General features: G+C 42.2%; 1 protein-coding gene across 1 annotated transcript in view; it reads right to left on the reverse strand.

Annotated features, from left to right (window-relative positions):
- The window catches only part of HMCN1 (hemicentin 1), a gene marked incomplete at its 3' end in the record, with an annotated part of 205,695 nt that overhangs the window by 164,289 nt on the left and 17,064 nt on the right, over positions 1–24,342 (reverse strand). Inside the window, exons 2-4 of the mRNA XM_082003017.1 lie at positions 6,720–6,790; positions 2,357–2,515; positions 1,806–1,928 (exon numbers count right to left, since the gene is read on the reverse strand). Coding sequence (XP_081859143.1) covers positions 1,806–1,928; positions 2,357–2,515; positions 6,720–6,790 — 353 coding nt within the window. The remainder of the gene's footprint in view (positions 1–1,805; positions 1,929–2,356; positions 2,516–6,719; positions 6,791–24,342) is intronic.

The raw sequence follows: 24,342 nt of genomic DNA on the forward strand, positions 1-24,342 counted from the left end.
TGAAAATAGGATTTCTGATCCAGAACCGAAATCTGCAGCGAAGGTTTTATTTGGGATGACAGTGTTTTGGTAAACACATGTTCACAGTCCGCTAGCCCAGACAGAGCTTTATGTAAGGTCAATGATCACTATAATTATTTTGGAGTGTTTTGCTTTTAATACAAATTGTTCAGCAGTTATTGTGGCAGACTTCTGAAAGTGATGTAGAGGTTTGGGGTTTTTTACCTAAGCAATCTCTTACAGCCTATGGCCACCGAAAGGAGGTGCAATTATATAAAGCACCTCTGACCCCTCCCCCCAAAAAAACCACTCTGCAAGGATAGCACGTACTGATCTCATCGCTTGTTGATACCAACCTCTGGCCACAGGCCATGGGCTGCCTAGCCCGCAGATGAGGAGCCCACTATTTGTTCCAAGGAAATGCTGAGATGAAGCACGGAGGAGGTGAAAGTGGCCACTGAAAGCCCCTGCTTAAAACCTTACTCAAAATTCAAAGGCAGACTAATCATTCGAGCAGAAGCTGGTATTCTTAGAAATGGGAAAGCACCAAGAAGTTCAGAAAGCAGAGGCAGACAGCCGGCAGAGCCGTGCATGCCAGCCCCACTTAAGAACACAGTGGTGCCTAGCACCTGCAAGTTGTTCGTTCTGCTCACTTCTACCTCCCAAAACCAGAAGAAAACAAAAACAAAACAATCAAAATCAAACTTTATCCCAGAACTTCAGTCCTGGCAAAAAGCCAGGACTCCCACTGGCAGTATCACGATCCCTTCTGTATAAAGGGATTTCATGGAGTCTCACACAGAGAAGTTTTACCCTTCATACACAAATAATTGCAAAATGCAGGTCAGTCCCAACAGCTAGCTTCTTCTCCTCTGACTTTTAACCAATCTAACTTTTGGAGGAGAAATCCTCTGGGAAGTTCCCCCTTTTGATCACCTTCACATCACTGCCAATACCTTATAACATCCCCAGTAAGAATTTCAATTTTTCTAGGCAACAACAGCAGAAAACTGCTATTATTGCCAATATCTGTCATAGTTCAAATTCTAGGAAAGAAAGAAGGAACTGAAATATTTTTTTATTAAAAAACCTCATCCAGTTATTGCCTATACCAGGAAGTTGAAGGAAAATGTTTACAGCACTTATAAACAATTCCAGCTCCCCAGATAACTAACACGTGATTTCATCTCTCTCCAAATTATTTTCTCATGCACTATTAAAATTTCATTTCTGCCTAAGACTCACTGGAGTTTTCAAAGAAAATAGTCATTCAAGGTTGTGGATCAGCAATCACGATTATGTGTAAGTCAGCAGAGTGTCAAAAGTATTGAAACAACCTCAGTTAAAAACCTACCACAGTTACTTCGTGAACAATGGAAACCTCCTAGCTCACACCTATCTGTCCATAATGGGAGGAACGTTTTTGTCCAGGCTTATCCTTTGCTTGCTAACAAAATCCTCATTTAAAGCTGATACCGCACTCTCATTCAGAGTAGTAAAGCCACCGGGCTGCTCAAAGCACAGACCTGCTCCTTACTTTAGAGGCTCTCCTCCTCCTGGCACAGGGAGAGGGATGTTGGTGAGGTTCTGTTTAGATATGGCAGTTCACACTTCCCTAACATAAATAAAAGTTGCAGAATTACATCCTGATATAGCACACAGAAAAAGAAGGAAGGGAAAGGTGGAACAGAGTCCACATACCAACAGCAGAACATTTAGAATTTCCCCTAATCCTCCCTAACCCACGATTAGAGTGTCAGCCCCTGCCTTGTTTTCTCTAGATATTGCAGAATTCGAGCAGTTACCTCATTAACTTGTTTTTTGTCCAAGTGAAAAATTTGACCAGAACTCGTTGAGGCAATTTCTTCATAGACCTTGTAACCGATATGATCCCTGTCATCACAGTCTCCAGTCAGTACAAATACTACCTGTATTTAAAAAAAAAAAAAATGAAAAGTCATTTGGCACATGGTGCAAACTTTAGGAAAACGTTGCAAAGACAGCATTAGGGCATGACAGCAAAAGAACTGTATCACTTGGCATGGGTTCATATTCCTTTGCATGAAGGACAGCCTTACTGCACTCACTACTGATGGAAAAAGCAATGAAGGAACAGACAAGAATCGCTTTAGAAGTGATGCTCATCTATCAGCACTTGTACTTCACAACATACTTATTTCAAAACAACATTAAAACATCCACATAACTGGTAAGCTGACCAAGAATATATATATATACGGGCAGAAGGTTCACTTGCACTATTTAATTCACAATATAGAAGAATTTTACCCTTCGATATCGAGAAAACAGGGCACAAAATACATAAACCAGCTCAGAATGTAAATCCCCTCTGTACCTGTGATTGTTTCTGTTGAATGAGTTGAAGTACCTCATGGGCAAGTCTATAATCTTTGGATCGTGCATCAGTAAATACATAGATGAAAGAACCAGGAAGGGAAATTTCTAGAGCGATCTTTATTGCTCCAATGCTCATCTCTGGACAGTCTCCACCACCCTGTTCACAATTAGAAGAAAAACAAAGCATTTGTCTAAGAAAAAAAGAACATACCAAATAAGTTACTTCCTTTTGGGACATTCAAGACAGCTTATATTCCTCATATAAGCGTATATTCCTCAAGACATACTTCCTCAGCTTCTAATAATTTACTCACTTTTTTTATCCGAAAAATAACTATCTGAATAGTTTCTGCAGAGTGCTGTCCCAGCCTCACGCTCCCAAGCAACAACTGGAACAACTCCTTAGGGAAAACAAAGTCAAAGGAAGGGTTGTGGTTAGCCCTGAAAACAGTTGGTGTCGTGGTTACTCTTATCTTTTCTGGGAGCACCATGTTTTGTTTAGCTCCAGCTCTTGTGACAGCTCCGTTTCCTATGCTCACACGCTCCCTTACTGGCTGACAATTTAATTGCTCCGGTAGTACGCAGCAGTCATGGGAGGTCACAGTCATCGACGCAGATGGGAAACGACCTCAGCCAAGCAGTGCTGAGCTCCAGAAGGACCTTTAGATACCAGAACAGCGAGAACTTGACCCAGACCTCCCACTGCGGGGCAGCCAGCAGAGGGGCACCGGTGATGCGTTCCCGGTGGCCCGTGTTGCCAAGTAGCCAGCTGCCTAGCTGGAGATTCTTCAGACCACGTGTTCAATCAAAATGATTCCAAGGATGATTTTATTTAACTTTCTATGAAAGGATCAGTTTCTCTTCCTAATTTAAGAATTGGAGGAAAAGCCTGTTTAAATAAAAGTTCACTTTAGCTTACATAAAAATTAACTTGGCATACTGAAGACGGAACTTTCCAAAGAGCTGAATACAAACTGTAAAACCTGCCCCTGTAAACAACAGATCTGTGCATTTTCAGGATTAAATATAAAAGTTATTTCTTTTATTTCTACAACCAAGAAGTCTTCACACATACTTATATACAAATCTCCACATGCTGAGAAGGAAGAAGAAAAAAGATAATGCAATTGTTGCATCTATTTTTATTCCTGAGGTGCCATCTAAAATTATGTTTTGAGGTTAAACATTCACACAGACATATAAACCAGAAAAAACATGCCTCCCCCAGTCCCCCAGTCCTTAAGAATTTCAGCTGTCCCCAACAAAATATTCGTGTCAGTAACAATTTTTAATCTATCACTACCTTTAATCCAATTTCAAATATCAATATCAATAGATCAAGAATATCAATAAACTTCTCTATGATAAAGAATAGGTACTTCACCATTCCTCTTCTTAGAAACCAGTCCTCTCTAAATGTAGTTTTAATTTTATGGGAAAAGCAAGTGGTAGACTCCAGACTGCCTGAAATTCACGGGATAATTCTCAAAAAACATTTTTGACACACATGTCAGAACTTTATCTTGGCAATGCTTACACAATCCTATGGGACAGATCAGTATATCCAAGTTATTTCTTTCCTGCTCTTGCAAAGTGAATGTCATCTTCAGCAAGACTCTTCCATGTAAAGCTTTAATTTGTAGGCAAAGTCAAGATAACAGCTAATTTCTACAGACATCTACTTGGAACGAGAAAATCTCTATTCCCACTTCAAGTCTACTAGATTGTCTCATCTGGCAGCATCTATTTTCTACATATAATAGGAAAAGCACTGCTGACCTAAATGGTTATTCCGAAAATAAGCATGAACTTTTTTAGTCTCGTAACGTAGAAGACGGGTTTTCTCAAAAAGGCACCTAGGTAGAACTACGAAATAAAAATGTATTAGATTTATTTTTTAAAAAGACGACAATTTTCCTTTAAAGTTTTCCTGCCTTTCTCTCCAAATTGCAAATAAATATGCTTACAATTACCTTGTGAAGTTTCCTGGAAAAACAGAAGTGAATAAAGCTCAGCAAGCCTCATTTTCCGTTCGGTTTGGACAAGCACACAGAAATTTAGGTTGTAAGCTCAGCTCATCTATACAATTTACATTTCTTATGTCTAAACTTATTATCTATATAACTATTTACTTAAATGGCATTGTAACCACTTACAAACAGGTAAATTTAGTATGTGATTCGGAATGTTATTAACAACTTACAGAAGGCTGGTTGCATTAAGCAAGCTGTCATTTTTAGACTGACAAATACTCAAATAAGACCTTTTCACCACTGTTGGTGCAAGTGTATCGGCATCTGCATCATGGGATGATGTAACTCAAACTACGTGAATATACTTTAAAAGATTTTCATGCAGACAACATTTAAGTATATTGCTTATGCAAATAAGCATCCGCTGTGAAAGCTGTATTTAATACGAGACTACACAAAAAATCTGGTTAACGCTTAAAAATAAAAAAAAAAAAGACATGCTAAGAAGCCACTGCTGCCCCAGTACAAGTTACTGTCATGCTGTCCAGAAGAATGATTCACAGTTAATTACAGATGAAACGTAGGCAAAAATAGGATCAACTTATGAGGTGTCAAAAGACTATTTCCTTTATCACTTTGAATGTAAAAGGAACAGGGCCTGGTTTCTTCAGTGAATTGTATACTCTTTTTTACCTGATGTCCAATGCCAGCCAAAAGCCTGTTTCTGGTGTCATGTAGAGACCCTCCAACCGTTCTGTGACCAGCTGAATTTTGTTGGAAAACAAGAGCTGAGCTTGTCCAGATGTCCAGGCAGGACAAGTTTCACAGTATTCCTGGAGACCATATTTTGCTTGCATACATTTTATACATTAAACTCCTTAAAATAATTTATCCTCACCTTAATTTTAGCTTTGTTCATTAATGAGAATATTTACTCTACACCCTTGTTCAAAGTGAACTTACCTTAAAATTTCTCCTACCTCCACAATATTCATTCCTGCATCTTTTAACTGCCTTTCTAGGTAAAATACTAAGAACAAACATGTAGGAATTGCTCACATCTTCCGGGAGAACTACTGCAAGATGTCCTATCAGTCCTCTTCTAACCACTATTTAAAATTTATATTTTGGCCCTTCACCAATATAATGAATGAATGCAAGTCAGTGAAAGTCTTAGTTTAGCTGAATGAGCTAATTACAAGTGAGTAATTACAAAATACGCAATCAATCAGGGTTAAAGAAAGAAAACTTAAATCCATTAGAAAGTTTCAAACAACTTGCTTGTAAAGGAAGAGTTTTAAATTCCCAAAAGCTTCATCTAAATTGTATACCTTTTAGAAATAGCTGCAATTGTTTTCCAGTATAGCTATTTAGAAAACAAAAAGTAAAGACTGGAAGGACTTTTAAAGTTTAAATTTCCCTATGAAGGAGAAAAGCATAATGGCTGACATTTTCTGCCTCCTTGAAAATTCACTATTGTTTTCTCCAGATTTCAATCCTTCTGCCAGCATTTAAACTACTCATTCTTCCCACACTAGCACTATTGGCTTTCAAACAGTCTTTTATTACAGGGATCACACCACGTGCCAGTTTCTAAAAGATTGTTCTTTAGGATGGGACAGTCTGTTTGGCACCACTAACTCCAGCAAGGTTCTCCATGGGTCAGAAGCATTTTGGTCGATTAAGAAAGATGACAATAGGATCATATTTTCTTTAGTAAGGGTAACTCCATTCCAATACTTCTCTTTCTTTCCATCACCTGATCCAGATGCCATTTGTGGTTTGTTCTCACCCAGGGAAGCTCCACCAAGGGAGATGTGCTAGTTCAAAAACTGCCACTTGTCTCCTAAGCACGGCCACAGAAGTGGTTCATAGGGTTCGCAGAAGAGAAGAGCACCCAAGTCAACCTGAAGCTTTTGCATCCATAGGTGCTAAGTAACACATGGCAGTGAAGGCAGTACCTAAGTCGTACTTGAGGGGTCTTCCAGTCCTTTTGTACCTAAATTAGTTAATTAAAGGTAATGAAGGGTTTTCATGGGAAAAAAGTTCCAGAACACAGTCAAACAGTTCATAAAAACGTCTGTGACCAAGTGGCAGGACTAATGAAAATGCAAAATAAATGTTAGCATTATCTAAATATTCTTTCTTGTGTTATTCAACTGAATCCCCATACAAGGATATAAACTAAGACAAAGTAATTCATCATAATCATAAATTAAGATGACCAGGAAACAGAAAACTGACAGTAAATGCAGGTAAAATAAGAGATATAGATGACCCACATCCTGATGAAGCACTGTAGCAGAAACATGAACACGAGAGGAAAGACTAGAGGGAGGAAACAGGGCCTTCGCTGGAACCACATAAGAGAACGAACAAGTGACCCACCTGAACATAAAGTTCCCTGAGTTCAAATTGAAATTTCTTGGGATCCGTGGTTACCGTCACTGGACCAATTTCTAGGATGAAAAAAATTGGAAAGTATGAGGAAAACAAAGTTACCAAAAGACAACTTCAACTGGATGGCTGTTTCAGATTCATAAAAATCTGGTAGCAAAAAACAAACTAAAAGCATTGAGCAGAAAGGAATAACTGAGAATGATATACCCAGCAGTGAAATCTACGATTCCAAATCTAGTAACTCTAATATCATCCCGGTACTACCAACTTCTAGGTGTCTTCAACATTTATAGGCACATAAAGCATTCTGTGTTGTGTTTCCTTCACGTTTACTTTTGACCGATCATTTAATTGCTCTTAGTAACCAGAAGGGAACAAAAATCCCCAGAACAAATGTGGCTGCACCAAAAAATAATGTATTTTTCCAGAAACAGTTGAATAGATAAACGTGAAGGAGAGGCCTCTCCAAAGAGAATACACACACTAGCGTCACAGACCAATATTTAAAAAAAAAAAAAAAAAAAAAAAGAAAAAAAAAGAAAAAAAAAAAGGTGTGAGCCCAATGCCCAACCTCAGCATACCTAGCAGCAGTTGCCAGAAACTTTGTGGTGTTTGCCATGGCTTCGTACATGGAGAAACGGTTGGGCATCGAATTGAAGTCGACCAGGTGGTGGAGTGGGGCACAAGAGTAACAGCAGCACATATTTGAGCATTTCCCAATCGCACCAGCTGCACCACAAGCCTCCCTCTGCCCCTTCATCAACTGCCTTCCTAATTGCTATCGAATGTGATCCTAACCAGCCGGTTTCCTACGGCTGTGATTTCCTGACAGTTTACCTTAATCTGCCCCGGCACTGGGGCACTCCATTCTTTCCCTGCCCCGGGCAGGCAGGCAGGCCTGCCCTGTCCTTCTGCCAGTAATGGCATTCATCTAGCTCAGCAAACTGGTTCAGGGCGCTAAGTCAAAAATAAATAAATAGACACAAAAAGAAAAAAAAAGTGAATAGATTTCTGCTAACTTAGTGCCCCAAACCACTCAAAGAGATCAGCTGAGCACCAGCATACAAAATGGGGTAGAATTATGGAGTTAGGATGAAAGAAAAGCATGAAACTGCACTGGTACCAATTTAATACAGTTGTAGCTACGTGGAAGTGCTGCCTCAGCAGACCATACAGCACTTCCCAGGCTCTATAGAAGTTATTATGTACTTATCTTCCACATAATCTAAACTTTTTTCTTTTTTTAAACAACCCAAAGTTTCCTTTCCTGGTGTTTCAACAACAGCCATCACTAAGGTCTACTATAATCACACACGTGTTCGCTTGGGGGGCTCTATTTATGAGTGCCTTTTGCTAAGCGTAGGTTTTAATTTGTTTGAAAGTCACCCAAGAGATCACACAAAACCTCTCCTAGAATATTAAACTGTTTAAGAGGTCCTTTTTGTATGGCTTTGATTTGAGCCATTTATCTGCGAATGTTATTTCCCAAAATGCTACACTATCATCAGAAGAGCCATTATAAGGACTCACCATTCCCCCACATACTTCGTCCTGCCATGCTCCTGCTCCCACCACTCCACCTGGCACCATCCTCCTTTGGCTATTATTTAAAGCAAAGGCCTGTAATAAAACTATCTCCACATTGTTTTTCTTCAAATCTGTCCCCTGCCAACCATTGTTCCAAAGCATATAATAGAACGGGTTTATACATACAGTAAAACACTAGCTCCATTATCCCCCATCAGTTGAGGGATTACATTTTGCAATGCTAGAGCAGTAAATCCTTTGGAAAGGCTTTCTTTCCCCGTAAAATAAAGATCTAAAAAGCAACATTACTTCAGCTAAGCTAAAACAGCACATCCAGTGTAGATCGGATGAGAGTTCTGCAGCAAGGGCTCGCTCCAGCGGGGCACGCGGACGCCAAGCCGAGCCCCGGCCAGCACGCCGCGGGATCACGCCAAGGCTCTGGCCACCCTCTGGTGTGAGCTCAGTCAAGAGCAGATCTTTGAAATGGCACCTAGATTAGAGGTGAGAAAGGGAGCATGGCCCAGTTAGCATCAAGTAGAGTTATCTGCTGCCAGGACAGAACAGAGAACTTCACAGGAGCTGTACAGAGTGTGGATCTCTCCAGCCAATTCTGCAACCAAGGCCAGAGTCCATCAGCTCCCCCTGAAGTCAAGCACAGCCCCAGAAAAAGACTGAAGCGGATCATTCACATCTCCAGTAGTAACGACCTCCTCCGAGGGACAAACAGCGGCAGCACAAATGACACCAGCACTCCCAGTGTAAGACAGCAAGCATATGTCTCTACATCAGCTCTCATCTGAGGGACGTCAGGAATTCTTCCAGCTGTAAGCAGCGATGCTAGTACTTCATGTAAACCTACAGCTACAGCCAGTTTGCCAGCACCGGACTCATTCCTTACTGATAGAGGAGGCTTCTGGAATGGCAATAACCATCCAACTCCGGGCTGGCATTGCTTCCTCCATCCGCATGATTTTCTCTCAGTTGGATGAGGGTTCTTCAGTACTCTTCACATGTAGCTTACAAGCCCACCACTCTAGGTATAAATGGTGATGTGACTGATTCTCGCTATCTGAACACTTACCAACTTCTACCAAAACCCCAGCATCTGCTGTCTTTCATATGCTGTCGTGCCACCAGCTTATGTGACCTGCTTGCCAAAAAAACTGAAGTAGCTTTCACCAAGTTCATTTTATTTTCGTTCTGCTACACTCAAAGCACAACCCAAGCAAGACCATTTCATCAGTGCAGATAAACACAGCCCTTCAAAGCATTCAGAAAAGATAAAAGTGAGAAGAAAATATTACCAGAAGTGCTTTAAGTTTACTTGCCAGCTAGGAACCATTTCCAAAAAGGACTTTGGGAAAGAATCACAGGATCATTAAGGTTGGAAAAGACCTTTAAGATCAGCAAGTCCAACCATCAACCCAACACCACCATGCCCACTAAACCATGTCCCAAAGTGCCACGTCTACATGTTTTTTGAACACTTCCAGTGATGGTGACTCCACCACCTCCCTAGGCAGCCTGTTCCAATGCTTGACCACTCTCAGTAAAGACATTTTTCCTATTATCTAGTCTAAAGCTCCCATGGAACAACTTGAGGCCATTTCCTCTCGTCCTATCGCTGGTTACTTGGCAGAAGAGACCAACACCCACCTCACCACAACCCCCTTTCAGGTAGTTGTAGAGAGCGATGAGGGCTCCCCTCAGCCTCCTCTTCTCCAGACTGAACAACCCCAGTTCCCTCAGCCTGTGGGACTTGTGCTCCAGACCCCTCACCAGCTTTGTTGCCCTTCTCTGGACACGCTCCAGCATCTCAACGTCCTTCTTGGAGTGAGGAGCCCAACACTGAACACAGGATTCAAGGTGCAGCCTCACCAGTGCCGAGTACAGGGGCATGATCACTTCCCTACTCCTGCTGGCCACACTGCTGCTGATACAGGCCAGGACGCTGTTGGCCTTCTTGGCCACCTGGGCACACTGCCGGCTCATGTTCAGCCGGCTGTCGACCAGCACCCCCAGGCCCTTTTCCACCAGGCAGCTCTCCAGCCACTCCTCCCCAAGCCTGTAGCGTTGCATGGGGTTGTTGTGACCCAAGTGCAGGACCCGGCACTTGGCCTTGTTAAACCTCATACAGTTGACCTCGGCCCATCGATCCAGCCTGTCCAAATCCCTCTGCAGAGCCCTCCTGCCCTTAAGCAGATAGCCTTACAAGATTACTTGCCCGAAAAGGGCAAGTCCTCTCACAGAGCACCACAGAAAGTTCTTACAGAAGGATATTTACTGATACAGTAAGAACCTCAAAAACTGTAAAGTCTAAATCAGGTTGCAGTCACCAATCTGGACAGGTCCCTGCAGAACAACTGCACAGAGGCAGGTCTGAACTCAGTGCAGTTGGGACACCAATGCCTGTGCAAGGTTAAACTACAGCACTGTTACAGAATTATATAGATCATGATGGAGAATTGTTCTTAGCACTCTGAAGATGCTAACTGTGAAGCATGAGTTCAGGCAGAGTTTCTGAAGGAACTTAAAGGGCTTAACAGTTCTACAGTAGCATGCTGTACAAGTGCACTTTGTGTAAGAGCTTTCTCCTAAACAACGCTGAAAAGCTTTGTGGCGTTAAACTAAAGTAAGACATTTAAAAAAGCATCCAGTCAAGTTAACAGAAAATAGTAAACACTGTAAAAAGAGACCCATGTGTCAGCGTTCAAAATAGGTTTTAGTGTCTGAGAAAAGCAGTGAAGGCACGACTTTGTTCTTTTGTGCAACTTTAATAGTACAAACGCAGCCAGTCAACTCATAGGTCTAACTGCACGTTTATCCACATCCAAAATTGCCCAAAGTCTCAATAACTGCACACAGAAGTCAAGTGCCCAAGTCAGACACTCCTCAAATCAAGCATATTTACAAATGTATCTCTCTAAATACAAAATATTTACTCAGGAACTAGATCATACAAACACACCAAGTAAAGTGGAAGAAAAAACTTTTTTTTTTTTTAAACTACATTAGTTCTTTACAAAGATCAACACATGAAAGAGTCTAACCAAATATGTCCATTCTGATGCTGAAATATGAGTTCATTTTCAGGCACCAATATTGGAACATTTGGGACTAGTTTGTTATGGAGGTTTCCCCGTTGCCGTCCTCTGGAAGAGATCGCGCAAAAGGTGAAAAACTTCATACAGACGGAGCAAGACAGCCTGTCTGCCTTAGGCTGCAACTCTCTTGTCTCAGAAGTACAACATAAATCTCTGTTCTTTCAGACTGACTTGGTGATCCAAGACTTAATATTGCACACAATCATAAAGCTGATAAAGTAGGAAAGTGAACATATTTTGAAAGAATGGTTGCACATTACTGAACAAAACCCGGACTTCCCAAACTGAAACCACAAAACTCAACATAACCACCTGTACCTAAGCAATGAAACAAATATGACAACATAAAACTGAGCACCAGTCCATTTGACTGAGATGAAAAAAATCTTGATATTTCCTTTCTGGTGCAAATATGAAAAAACCCATCTCCTTTATAAATAAGTAGAAAAGTCCCCAGTAACCTGAGACACTGGCCATTCTGGAAGGCCCTGATGTTTGTCCACGACTTTCTGCTACGTCTCAAATGGCTGCATGTTTATATACAGGCTGAACAGCAAGCACATTGGGAAAACCACGAATTACCCAATCACGCATAATTAGCGCCAAGGGTGATTGCAAATTTGGCACTCCCTTAATCCTAACCACATACCACATCTGCACCAACTATCTGCTTTGGACAGCTGATTGTTTTAGGAGAATCTAGCAAAGGAGTATGGAAGCCATTCACCTACATCTCATCAACTCAGAACACTGAATTTGTTTGTTCTGGAATTAAAAAAAAGCTCTAATTGATACTTGGTAGCCAAAGGAATTTCGGCAGAGATGCTAAGTCCTGTGGAGCACTCTCACCCACAGAATTCCTTCTAATTCAGAGCAAGGACATTACCCTGACGAAAAACTATCCCCAGAATTTAAAAAAAAAAGGGGGGGGGGGGGGGGGGGCAAACCAAAAAAATCCTACACACAACATACCCCTCAAAACCCACCACACCTTTGGAGACTTCCAAAGAACAAATAAACCTTAGAACTAGTACACTACAAATGAAAAAAAAAAAAAAAGAAAAAAAAAAAACCCACAAAAAACAAACCAACAAAACCACAGAACAGCAACAAAACTCTGATATTTTAATAACAAATATCATTTCAACAGCCTCTTACTACATTCCTGCTTCATTACACACAATGATGTGTCGTCTCAATTCTACTAGTTTGTTGGTATAATGTCACTCGTGCAGGTTTTTACCAGGGCTGCATCTCTGCCATGGAGCAATGGAGTGTAGCCCTCTGTGACCTAGAACTAAACAGATAATGAAGAAATAACTAAATATAGTTTTATGTAGTCTAGACCTCAAGAAATACACAGTTTCCCCCACCTTATAGAACAAAAAATTATTTCCTACATTCCTTTTTATTTGTAGAGTGGACTGACAAGTTTAGCATCAGGCATCTGAAAAATGAGGATCGGTACTCAGTAAAACATGCACGCTTAAATGCATACCTTGAAAAATGAAACGTCTACCATGAAAACTTTGATATCCCCACGAAAAATCATTTTCAAAGCTGCAGTATACACAAGATCACTACATCTTCATCAGAAAGTGGCATTTATAAAGCAGTCACTGTTTTCACCATTCACTATACGTTAAATATCATGATTTAAGTGAAATAGTATGAATAAAAATTTACAGGTCGAACTATACAAATGAGTTATTTGTATCTTCAGGCTGTCAGATAGATGTCTTATTTTCACACAGTTTTGGGAGATTCTGATTTACTGGGACCATTGAAAATACATGCATGGCGAAGGGCTAGGGTTGGAAGGAAAAAGGAAAGGTTTTAGACAGTGTGATTTGGAATTGGGTAACGCAGTGGAAGTAACCCAGCATACATTTCTAACAGATGTCAAGACTTACCTCGTCACATGTATGTATGATGGTGGGGAAAAAAAAAAAAATTAAGAAAAAAAAAGAATCACACACCGGGCACGGTTCCATGCATTCATCTCATGAGTAATGCGTGGTTAAGCAGTTCCCAACTTGCCTTCCCAGCTGAGTGCTGCTTCCTAGCTGTGGCAATTTTGACAGTTTTTGAGATCAGAAGACTAATATAGGTTCCACATACATACTTACCTCTGCTTGCCCACATTTTATTTTTTTTTAATATATGTCAATAATTTTTTCTATCAGATCTGTCGTCCAGTCTTGTTTCTTGTACATACTCTCAAGCACTTGTACCACCACACGTGAAGAGATGATGAAGGGTTGGGAATGAGCAGCTGGGACAGCTAAAGTGCCCAAGTCAGGATTGCTGCCAAAAGAAATTGGTGCACAATTATTCTGTAAGAGCTGTTTACTAACAGTGCTGAGCACTGAGCTTTAGCCGATTTAATGGTTCCTTCTCAAGCTTCCTTTTCTGTATCCAATTCATTGTAAAGCTCTGCTTATAATTATTCTGAAGACCTTTAAGAGTAGCTACCTGCCAAGGATTAGGAAAATAAGAATAATGATAGTTACCCTTAACCAGCCTCCAGCCAGCTGTCTGTCCTAAGGGCACAGCAGAAACCTTTGATTTCCTAACAGCAAAGTTGGCCCTACGCATCGTGACTTTGCCCCGCTACGGATCACTCACAAGCTGCCATCAGAAACGTTTCACAGCGTGCTCGCTTGTCCTTTCCAGCACCAGGCTATGATGTCACCAGTACAACTGAATAAAAGAAAAATACTTTTAATTGCCATCTCTCGAATTATAGTGAACATTTTTGTGCCTCAAACAGCTGACAAAGATACATACACAGAATCAGAAGATTTGCTACCCTTATGTTTTAACCATTAATGCAATTAAAATGTTGCTCCACTTTTAACTGGTTACAAATTTCTATAGTAAACTACTAAACCTGAGCAGTTTACTCTGAAAATAAGTACGAAATAGCTGAATAAGTATTACTAACCACCACCTAGGGAAAAAACCCCAAACTTAAAGCCTTCTGCTTCACGCTCTGAAGTGAAGGACATCCTCAACTCGCATTACAGATGGTGGGAGCTGCGTCCATAAACACCTTGCTGAATTTTTCCAGGGGCACAAGCACCTTTGGAGATGCTGCCTACAGTCACAAGTCCGCCAAGGCTAACACACGTCCCACCAGAAAGACCCTCCCAATGGACTCGGGGAGCGCTGGAGTAAGCCAAGATGCTTTAGCACCAGAACATGTAATAAGCTATTTCGAGTTTCTTCTTAAATGACATTCCCTCGTGACTCGGTTGCTTTTAGCTTTCAGACTCTAACCTGGGTATAATTAAATTTTTTAAGAGCCCAAGAACTGCAGTGAGCAACTTTTACCAGATTCTTAACCAGACAGAAAAAGCCAAACAAACCCAGCAAGTTCACATGTTTCCTTAATGCAGTCACTTTTTTTTTTAAATAGTTTTTCAGCCGCATGACTTATGACTATTAACTTTAATATGCAAACTTCAGCTTAAGAAGACAACTGACTGGAAGGAGTCAGACTGCACACAGAGTTTTTCTTCAGCTGGCTATTCAAATGAAAAACAGATAGACTATCCATGCAAACTGCAAGGCACTGCTCAGGTGCCTAACATAGCGTTAGTGGATCATTATGAAGCTCCACCCTCACGGATGACGATGGTCATCACCCTTGTACATCAAATTCTTCACCAGTCACCACAGGGCAGTGGCCAAAGCCTAGATGAAACTCAGAGACCAAAGATTTAACAGCAGTTTTACCAAAAAATGTGCCTTAGTAACTGGCATGTTTGTATTGTTGTTTCCCATTGTTATAACATCTATGAGCCTGTCTCTTTATTTAAAAAAGAAAATAATAATGGTAGAAAAAGGTATTACATATGTTTACATTTCTTGGAAAAAGAAAAGCTAGCTTGGAGACCTACAGTGCCTACATCTAGTACTATCATATTTTGTCTACTGTTTAGCTTATGGGCCTCAAGCACAGTTGTCTAAAAGTTATTAACCAAATGCAATGACAAATAATAAAAATCAGGTGCTGATTTGCCCAGCACAGTAACACCTAGCACACTGTTAACTCTTCCTTCTAAGAACTACAGTAATAAAAACCCAGGATGTGCAAAGTAGCCTCTTCCACCCAGAGACCATTAAAATAAATTTAGGTTTGCCACTAATTCTCTCCTAAATGGGTGATGCACAAAACAGCCTTAGAGCTTCTGAAGTCCCTTGCATGAGCGGTACTACATCGCGCTCACCGTAGCACCACCGACAGAAAAGTCTACTCCCTCAGGCTGCAGATAAGAAAAAGGTGGCCTGAAGTAAATAGGTGTATAGGTTGATTATCTTTCCAGGGAAATAATCCTCTTGAACATCCCCTCTGGTTCCACTGGCAGGCCAGAAGATTTTCTCTATTGCTGGTGCACAAATATGAGGCAAAGAGACCAGAAAACTTGACTCCATGTGGTTAAAATTTAAAGTCATGCCAGCAGCTATTAAATGTCCCAAATGTAAAAAGATTGACACGAAGCAAGTTTGGGTTTTTTCCTTTCTGGGGACAAGCAAGCATACAGAATGCTGGCATCTGCAGGAGACCCACCTTCCTCCTCCCTTCCCTTGGTTCTCCAAGCAGCCCTGGAGGTCTGTTCTCATCAGGAGGGCCAGCAGCCATCATTTCTGAAATTACTTTGGCCGCCTCTAGCCAGCTCGCAATGGATGCTTGCCCAAATCACAAAAAACAGCCGACAGTCCTTCAGAGAGGACTGAAAGAGCCATGCAGATTATGCGGAGTCTCTTACGACGAGGTGGTCGCCTACATTCAAGCCTTGAGCCATCCCAGTGAACCAAGTACGTACAGAACTGCTGCCCGTGCTCTTAGGCATCTCTTCTGTGCAAGAGGCTTTAATTTTTTTTGGTCAGCCCAATACCGCCAATAGTACAGAAGTTCATACCGCTCCTTTTCTAACAAGACAAAGCCCCGGCAGACAGAAGAACAAAAAAAGCATATGTTGACCCAATACAGCACGCGAGCTTTGACTGACTGATTTGCTTCCCTCAGCCTGCAGTAACGAACCAACAGCCGATAAGAACTACAACCACAGCTCCCTCACTGCACAGCCTGGGAGCAACAGTTGGTTACTGAAGCTGGCCCGTGCTCTCAGTTCACGCTGAACATCCGAAAAGGTCATCAGATTACTTTCTGGTTTTGTTTATTTCCCCTTGTTAACAACAATCTGAACAGAGTAAAATTCAGTTCATAACGCTCTTTAAATTCTTTCTCCAGACTGAACTCCAATTCAGTCCAGGGCTATTTCTGTCTCATCTCTTGGTCTGTGTATTTTGGCAATACTCCTTCAACACTTGTAGCAGCCCTGGATAAAGAACTTGAACTAAAGAATACGGCAGGAATGAATGTAACTACAAATTTGACAATGCTGTTTTGTGATTAATAACCTTAACCTGTTGAAGTCAAATCAAATACTATTTAAAACTCAATTTTTAATTCAAGATTTGTACTTGGTATAGCCTTACAAAACGAACTTATTTATTGCAACATCTAGCAAAGATTCATTTTGAGCTGCTGCCCACACTGCTGGCTGCGCTGCTGCCGGCCGGGAACGGCCGAGCTCCGCTGTCAGGAGCCTCCTGGCACTGCAGGTTACCGCAAGCTCGCCCGTAAGGCTCCTTCTCTTTCTTCACTGAACTCTGGTTCCCACCGCATCCCCAAATGTATCGCACCATAGGAGGGGTCCATAGGCCAACTGGCAAAAAAAAAATTGGAAAAAAAACAAAAAAATCACAGCTTTTTTTGTTTTTCCAGAATAGATGAATTCATTTACAAAGTCTAATTAAAAGCTTCTGCTACTTGGAAGATTATATTCACAGATTACTTCCTTCAAAGAGACTCCGAAGATCCTTGGAGAGGGCTACCTTGCCTAAGCCAAGTCAGCTTTTTCACCATGGGACATAATCAAAACTGAAAAAGCAACTGGCTCTTTCCGCTGAAACTGCAGCCACATTGCTTTCATGGAGGATATGGAATTACTAATGCTCTCAGCACCCACATCTACATAAAAACAGGCTGCGTAAGCAAATAAAGTTACCAACAGCAACTTAAGCATCCTGAGACCAGGACAACCCAGGACTGCTGAGTCCGTGATGAGAAATACTCTACATTCACGCCACGTAGCGATATCCCAAGGCAGAAACAGTACTTCACTTGTGTAATTACTACCTAGTCATTAATAAACCAGCAGTCAATGTTTTCTTGAAGGAGCCATTCTCCTAACAAGTTTTACAGAAACCACAGCACTCAGTGCTTAAAACTGTCAGGAGACCATGGAAACAAGGACTTTCCAGAAGAAGTTATCATATTAGTCTTATGCTGTTCTTTAACAGGCTTATGTTCTTGTAATGCCTTCACATAGTAGAATTTTTTTTTTTTTTAAATCCTATCTAGAGTATGGTGTATCATATTTAAATGGGTCTGCTGGGGTTTCTTTGACAAGGAGGAGTTAAATGGCATGGGATAAAACAAAACAGCATAACTGTTAGATACCAACTTACACAGCGTGGTAAGTTTGGGGGTTTTTTCCTATGTAGAAGGATAAGGGAAGCAAAAAAAAAAAAAAAGTAAAGACTGACCTAAAATTCCTTGAGACGCTAGACACAGTCTTTGAAAAGTTATTAAAATACATTTTGCTCTGAAAATTATCAAACCGCATAACTAGTCAATTAGCCCTAAACAAGCAGAAAAGGTAATTGGGAGACTCTAACCACAGACCTATCTACACTTGCATAATTAAAACACAACTAAACAGATTCTCCTCAGTTTTCATATCAAGCCACCTGTCTCTCAAAAGAACAAAGAAGAAAAAAAGAAAAGATTTCTTTTAGAAAACTCTAGAATAAAAACCAGCTTCTACAAGACGGCATCTTCTGTGTGCGTGTATATACACATACATATATGTGCACGAACATCATCATTTCAATACTATAAAATGCTTTATGATGTATCCAGTTGCCCTCCTTTGAGGACAGAGATTTCCAAGCATAACAAAAATAAAGTAATCTGAGACCAGCTGCTAGGAAAGAAGTTGTGCCACATTCAGTACAAAACTCCTCGTATTTTGCATATGAGCTTACTCTCTACCAATTTTTTTTTCCTTTTTATTATTAAGAATGCATCTGCTTTCTTTTTAAGTCAATGACAGCGTTTTTATTGATTTCAGTTAGAACAGGCCCCAGCTCCCCTCCAAGTATTATGCTACAAAATGAATTGCTAAAGGATTACCAGGGTAAAACCATTAGAAATCCAAACCGTTTCCTTTTAGCCATTATAACTGTAAATTCAAATCCCTATGCATCACTCTGCATAAATGTCCACTTCACAAAACTAACCCATATGCAGCTCAAAGAACATGGAATTTTACGGCAGATAACATTGTCTGTATACACTGATTATTCACTCTGACAATAGCCAGTTGTGAATATTACCCCCAGGGCTCTAACGATGGTTCAACGATGCCTCAAATACTGCTGGGAATAAAGCAGCACCAATTGGTTTGTTAAGTTAAAGAATCTATTTCAAGATGTTAGAAGGAGAGTTACTGGTGTACCAGGTTAAAGTGAACTTCTTGGTCCTTTTTAAAAGAAACTAAACCTATTTTTAATTTTAACAGCGAAGACTGTAAATAGTTCATTTTCTATTTCTACTTAACAGACACTTCTCTTACTCCTGGCAAGGCTCTGTTGGAGAGGTTGGACCAGATGATCCTTCGAGGTCCCTTCCAACCTGGGCTGCTGTAGGATTCTATTGCACAAGAAGAAAGCGATGGGAAAAAGCTGCAGAAAACGTGACTGCAAAATTGCTTATCTGACAGAGCCAATCTGGGCAGAAGAGGATACTGAAACATTTCAGTCCTATTTTTTTTTAAAATGTGGTTCAGATTTAAATGTCAATTTAAAAAGAACGATATAGTAAATTTTTCATGGCCAGATAAGCCTCTCAAAACCTTCATTAGAGCAGTGTTTACTTTGGTAACCGGCGAGTCGCTGGAAGCAGCTCTCTCCCATCCCATAACTTTTGCCTGTGTCATTTGTAATTGTGTCATTTTCTAAAAGGCACCAACAAAAACATTTTTAAGCAGCAGAAATCATTCAGGAAGGGATAAACTTATTGCAGAACTACAGGGAACCAAGCCTGAGAAACTGGAATGGCCATCGCCACCCCAGCAAGAGGGAGAAGAGTCACGCGGCCAGGCTGAGGAGGTTCTCCACGGCTGCCAGAATAGCTTGGCGGTGACAACGGTCTCACGTCTCTCCTTCCTTTCTGTGGTCCAAGCCAGTGAAAATGCCTTGCCGTTGGGCTTCTGGTTCTTCCTGGCCCTCACCCCGGCACAGCAGCGTGCCACGGCCCCCGCGGCGGCGCCGCAGGCGGCACGGAGGACCGGCGCGGTCAGCTCCTGACCAGCACACCGCAGCGCCCGTGAGTCCAGCGGCCGGGAGCCATTTGACAGCCACAATGCTCTCCTCCCCACCTCTGCAGCACTGCACTCGCTCCCTTTGAATCTGGGGGAAGAATTAAGAACCAGAACTTGTCCCCCCAGTAGCATTTGTTAAATAAAGCCTGTTGTGCAGAAGTCTCCGATTCTGATGGCGCTGCCAAGGACTTGGCTGCAAGTCAGACGTGTTTACTTATCCCTTCGGAAAGAGAATCTGCAAGTCCAGTGGCCTTCTATAAGCTCCATGGTACGTAGACATGAATTGGGGGATTGTTTAAGCATCATTTCTGCTGACAGTCATTTGGTGTATAAAATTGAGATCTCGGACAGCCAGCAAAACACCTTCGAATATAACAACATAATTCTTAAAATCAATTGAGAAGAGAACCAAGGCTGGAAGAGAGTCATGTCCTCGTTCAGAACGCACCGTTTTCAGCTTGCTTCTCCAGCTGTGAAACAGCAGCTCCGGCGTTTCATCACCAACAGCTCAGCCACGCACACAGCGCATGTCACCATCTCGGCGTGAGCTAGCCCCACACAGGAGTTGGCATCTTAAAAGCTCATCAGTCACTTCTTCATCCTTCAGACTCCACCTAACATCTCTTGGGTATGAAGTTTTTCTTGATGCTGCCCTACTAAGCTGGAGGACGTTGTTGGTGTCTCCACAGGGAAGTCCTTTCAGTGCTTAAAGAGGACTTAGACGAAAGATGGGGACAGACTTCTTAGCAGGGCCTGTTGCGATAGCACAAGGGGTAACGGTTTTAAGCTGAAAGAGGTCAAATTTAGACTAGATCTAAAGGAAGAAATTTTTCACCATGAGGGTGGGGAAAACCCTGGCCCAGGTTGCCCAGAGAGGTGGTAGATGCCCCATCCCTGGAAACATCCCAGGTCAGGTTGGACGGGGCTCTGAGCAACCTGATCGAGTTGAAGATGTCCCTGCTCCCTGCAGGGGGTTGGACTAGATGGCCTTGGAAGGTCCCTTCCAACCCAAACCCTTCTGTGATTCTATACAAACACAAGGATTTCCTAAATTGTATGGATTAAAGATGAATAGATTATCAGTGTTTTGGAGTCTGTGGCAAAAAAATAAACAGACTCTCAGCTTTACCCGTTACCCCTTCCCACCCTCTGAGCAGGTCAAGCAAGAGCCTTTGCTAACCACTAGCAGCACTACGGTGCAATGTCTTCACTCCCGGCACAAGCAGCTACCAACTGCAGGTTTGGCTCAGGACAAACTCAGAATTAAGCCACCAAAAGTGTTTTACAAGAAACTCATTTTAAGGCCACAAAGTACAGCTCACAAAAATAACCCAGATACATCTAGGATGCAGGGCCTGGCCCCGCCGCTTGGCCAGCAGTGGTACTGAGATGCCATCCACGAGTCCCAGAAGTGGCTTTTGTTTCCTTTCCACTGGCAGCTCGCCTACAAATACACCGCCTTTTCGCCAACCCTTCTACGCAAGCAGTCACTCTAGGCAGCTCATCACAGCAAGAGTCACGAGAGCTTAACTTGGTAGCTACTAATCCATCCGGATTTACCCACGCTTATCGACCGGCCACAGTTCAGTGCAACTGGCTGGGGTCAGCGGCGTCGGCAGGAGCAGAATCCCGTTCTGTGCAGATTTCTATCGCCCCTTCGCAAGGGCTCGTTGCCCTGGCACTGACCGCCGGGAAGATGACATGACGTACCCAAACGTGCGGCGGGATGCCTGAACAGAGCAGGAGGTTCATGGCTATAGGAAAGCTGTTTCATGGCTTTGGAAGAAGAAAAAGGAAAATCATGAGAATATTTCTGCTCTTGATGCGGGTTTGAGTGTTCAGTAGTTTTTAGGAAGCTGTTGAAGAGAGGGAAATATTAAATATTATCTGTGGATTACAAAATTCCACTGAGTTTTACTAGTGTAAAAATGCAAGCACACTCAAAACTAATTCAAAAAGCAGATGTGAGGAGGGAGGGAGGAGGAAAAAGGTGAGAACGTTAGCTTTTTTACCGTAAACAAAATAGTCTTTTTCATTTCACAGAAGGATAACTTAAATCGGTTAAACAGGAATACATTATGCAGGAACTTTGTTTTCTGTTTGCTCATCTTTTAAAATTTGTTCGAAATAATGCCACTATTTATGTTTAGACAGAAGTTAGCTTAGACTAACTCATTTGCCTTGATCCCTGTATTTTCCAGTTTCACCTCCTGCCTGGCCTAGTCCAACAAGACTGGGATGTACACTGACTACTGGAAAAACATGGAACACTCACATAGAAATAAAATCAACAATCTCTGAATAATTACCAGTTACTCTTAAAGAATTATTACATTTAAAAATGGAAGAACTGATCATGATTATTGTTTTCAAGAAATTGTTCGGCCTGTTTATACAACACAGAGGACAAAGCTTTCTTCTTCGGAGAATTTGCATCTGTGGCCTTGAAGCCATCAAGCTCCAAAAATCAATGCTACAACCTGACTTGCACTGTTTCTGTAGGTCAATCAAAAGCATGTTTTCTTCCAGACACAATGCAGACCCTGAAAAAACACTCACTTTCTGAACATGCCGGTGCTTTGGAATACACTCTGACAACTCATGCTGGGGTATTTTCAGTGGTAACCTCTCCCTTGCCAGAGTCAAGGCAGGTAAAAGGCGGGTGCTAACTCCTTAGCTGCTGCAGCTGGCAGCCAAGTGCATTAACCGAGGACGCCACCGGCCAACATCGAAAGCGTGCTTTTAGTGCAATCCGAGATTTTTGTCACTCACTGTTGTTGAGAAGAAATAAGGGAGCTCACAGGGTGATCTACATCAGCTGAAGTTTGCTCACAACCGACAGCATTTGCAGCTGCCCTATTACCAAAGTTTCCCACCCATTTGTGCTAGCAAAGAACTGAATGGGTAGAGGCATGGTTTCGGTGTTTATTTCACATTTTCCACGGGCTTCTCATCTCTCATATTCTTTTGTCAGACTGACACAACACATCTAGTCTTCTAATGTCATTAAAGCTTAGAACATTCATTTACTAAACAGCAGCACTTGTGCTAGATGTTGCTACGGCAGTGTCCAGCCTCAAGTAGTTCGCTACTACTGTCTTATCTGAGACACTTGGCAAGTGAGTGTTCCTCAGCCTCTTCAGGGCAAAGCCAGGTGGCTTAGCATACAATATGGGACAGTTTTTAAAATTATGAGAGCTTGGTAAGATTCTAGTAATGCTAGAAAATAAAACTCATCCAAAAACTCTACACCATTAAAAACAGAAAGGAAAAAGAATAATTTTCAATAGACTGTATGAATTAATAACTTAAGTGGCCCAAATTGTCACACAATGGATGTCACTCATCTTCCTTTAAAGAACAAGAGCACTTATTCTTTAAAGTTATATATCTCTCAGACCGAATATATTCTTCTAGCTGAAGCTAGTCTTAAAATCTTGCCCTTATAGATTGGATTCTGTCTTTGTTGTGCTGTGGGTGGTTTAGTGCTCCTGCTGCAAGGTCTCTCTGGCACACCCTCAAGTGTCAATCTCATGCCTGATGTCCTTCATAGGCAGCAAAACTTAGGAGAACAGCCTTCCAGTGACTCAGCGCTGAACCTTCAACTGCCCATTCCACCCTCACTTACACACTTTTCCAAACATACTTTTCCATCAAAATGCCTGCTAGTCACGACAGCTCTGGTTCGCTAGTTTTGCTGTCCAGGCATGACTTAGCTGTAAAGCAAGGAAGTGCGGTCCTAGAAAAGGAACATCTGAACCACAGGCACTTTTAAACAGGTTAAGCAGTTCAACTATAAAGCCAACCGTGTCCTGGGCTGCCCCCAAAGCCGCGTGGCCAGCAGGGCGAGGGAGGGGATTCTGCCCCTCTGCCCCGCTCTGGGGAGACCCCCCTGCAGGGCTGCGTCCAGCTCCGGAGCCCTCGGCACAGGAGAGACATGGACCTGCTGGAGCGGGGCCAGAGGAGGCCCCAGCAACGCTCCGAGGGCTGGAACAGCTCTGCTGGGAGGACAGGCTGGGAGAGCTGGGGGGGCTCAGCCTGGAGCAGAGAAGGCTCCGGGGAGACCTTATTGCAGCTGCCAGGGCTGAGAGGGGGCCTATAGGAAAGATGGGGACAGACTTTTTAGCAGGTCCTGTTGCAACAGGACAAGGGGTGACAGTTTTAAACAAAAAGAGGGCAGATTTAGACTAGATCTAAGAAAGACATTTTTGACAACAAGGGTGGTGAGGCACCGGTCCAGTTTGCCCAGAGAGGTGGTAGATGCCCCGTCACTGGAGACATTCCAAGAGAGGCTGGACGGGGCTCTGAGCCGGAAGGTGCCCCTGCCCATGGCAGGGGGGTTGGAACCAAATGATCTTAAAGATCCCTTCCAACCCAAACCATTCTATGACTCAGATCTGAAGAAAACATACTTCTGAATGCCACCACTCCAGTGGAACTTCGCTGCCCCATGCAAGTCTCAGGCCAGCACATGATAATGGAATAGCAAGGCAAGAGAATTGCCTGAAGAGCAGTCCCTTT

Source organism: Phaethon aethereus, assembly GCF_964289735.1.
Source record: "Phaethon aethereus genome assembly, chromosome: 8".
Taxonomy (NCBI): domain Eukaryota; kingdom Metazoa; phylum Chordata; class Aves; order Phaethontiformes; family Phaethontidae; genus Phaethon; species Phaethon aethereus.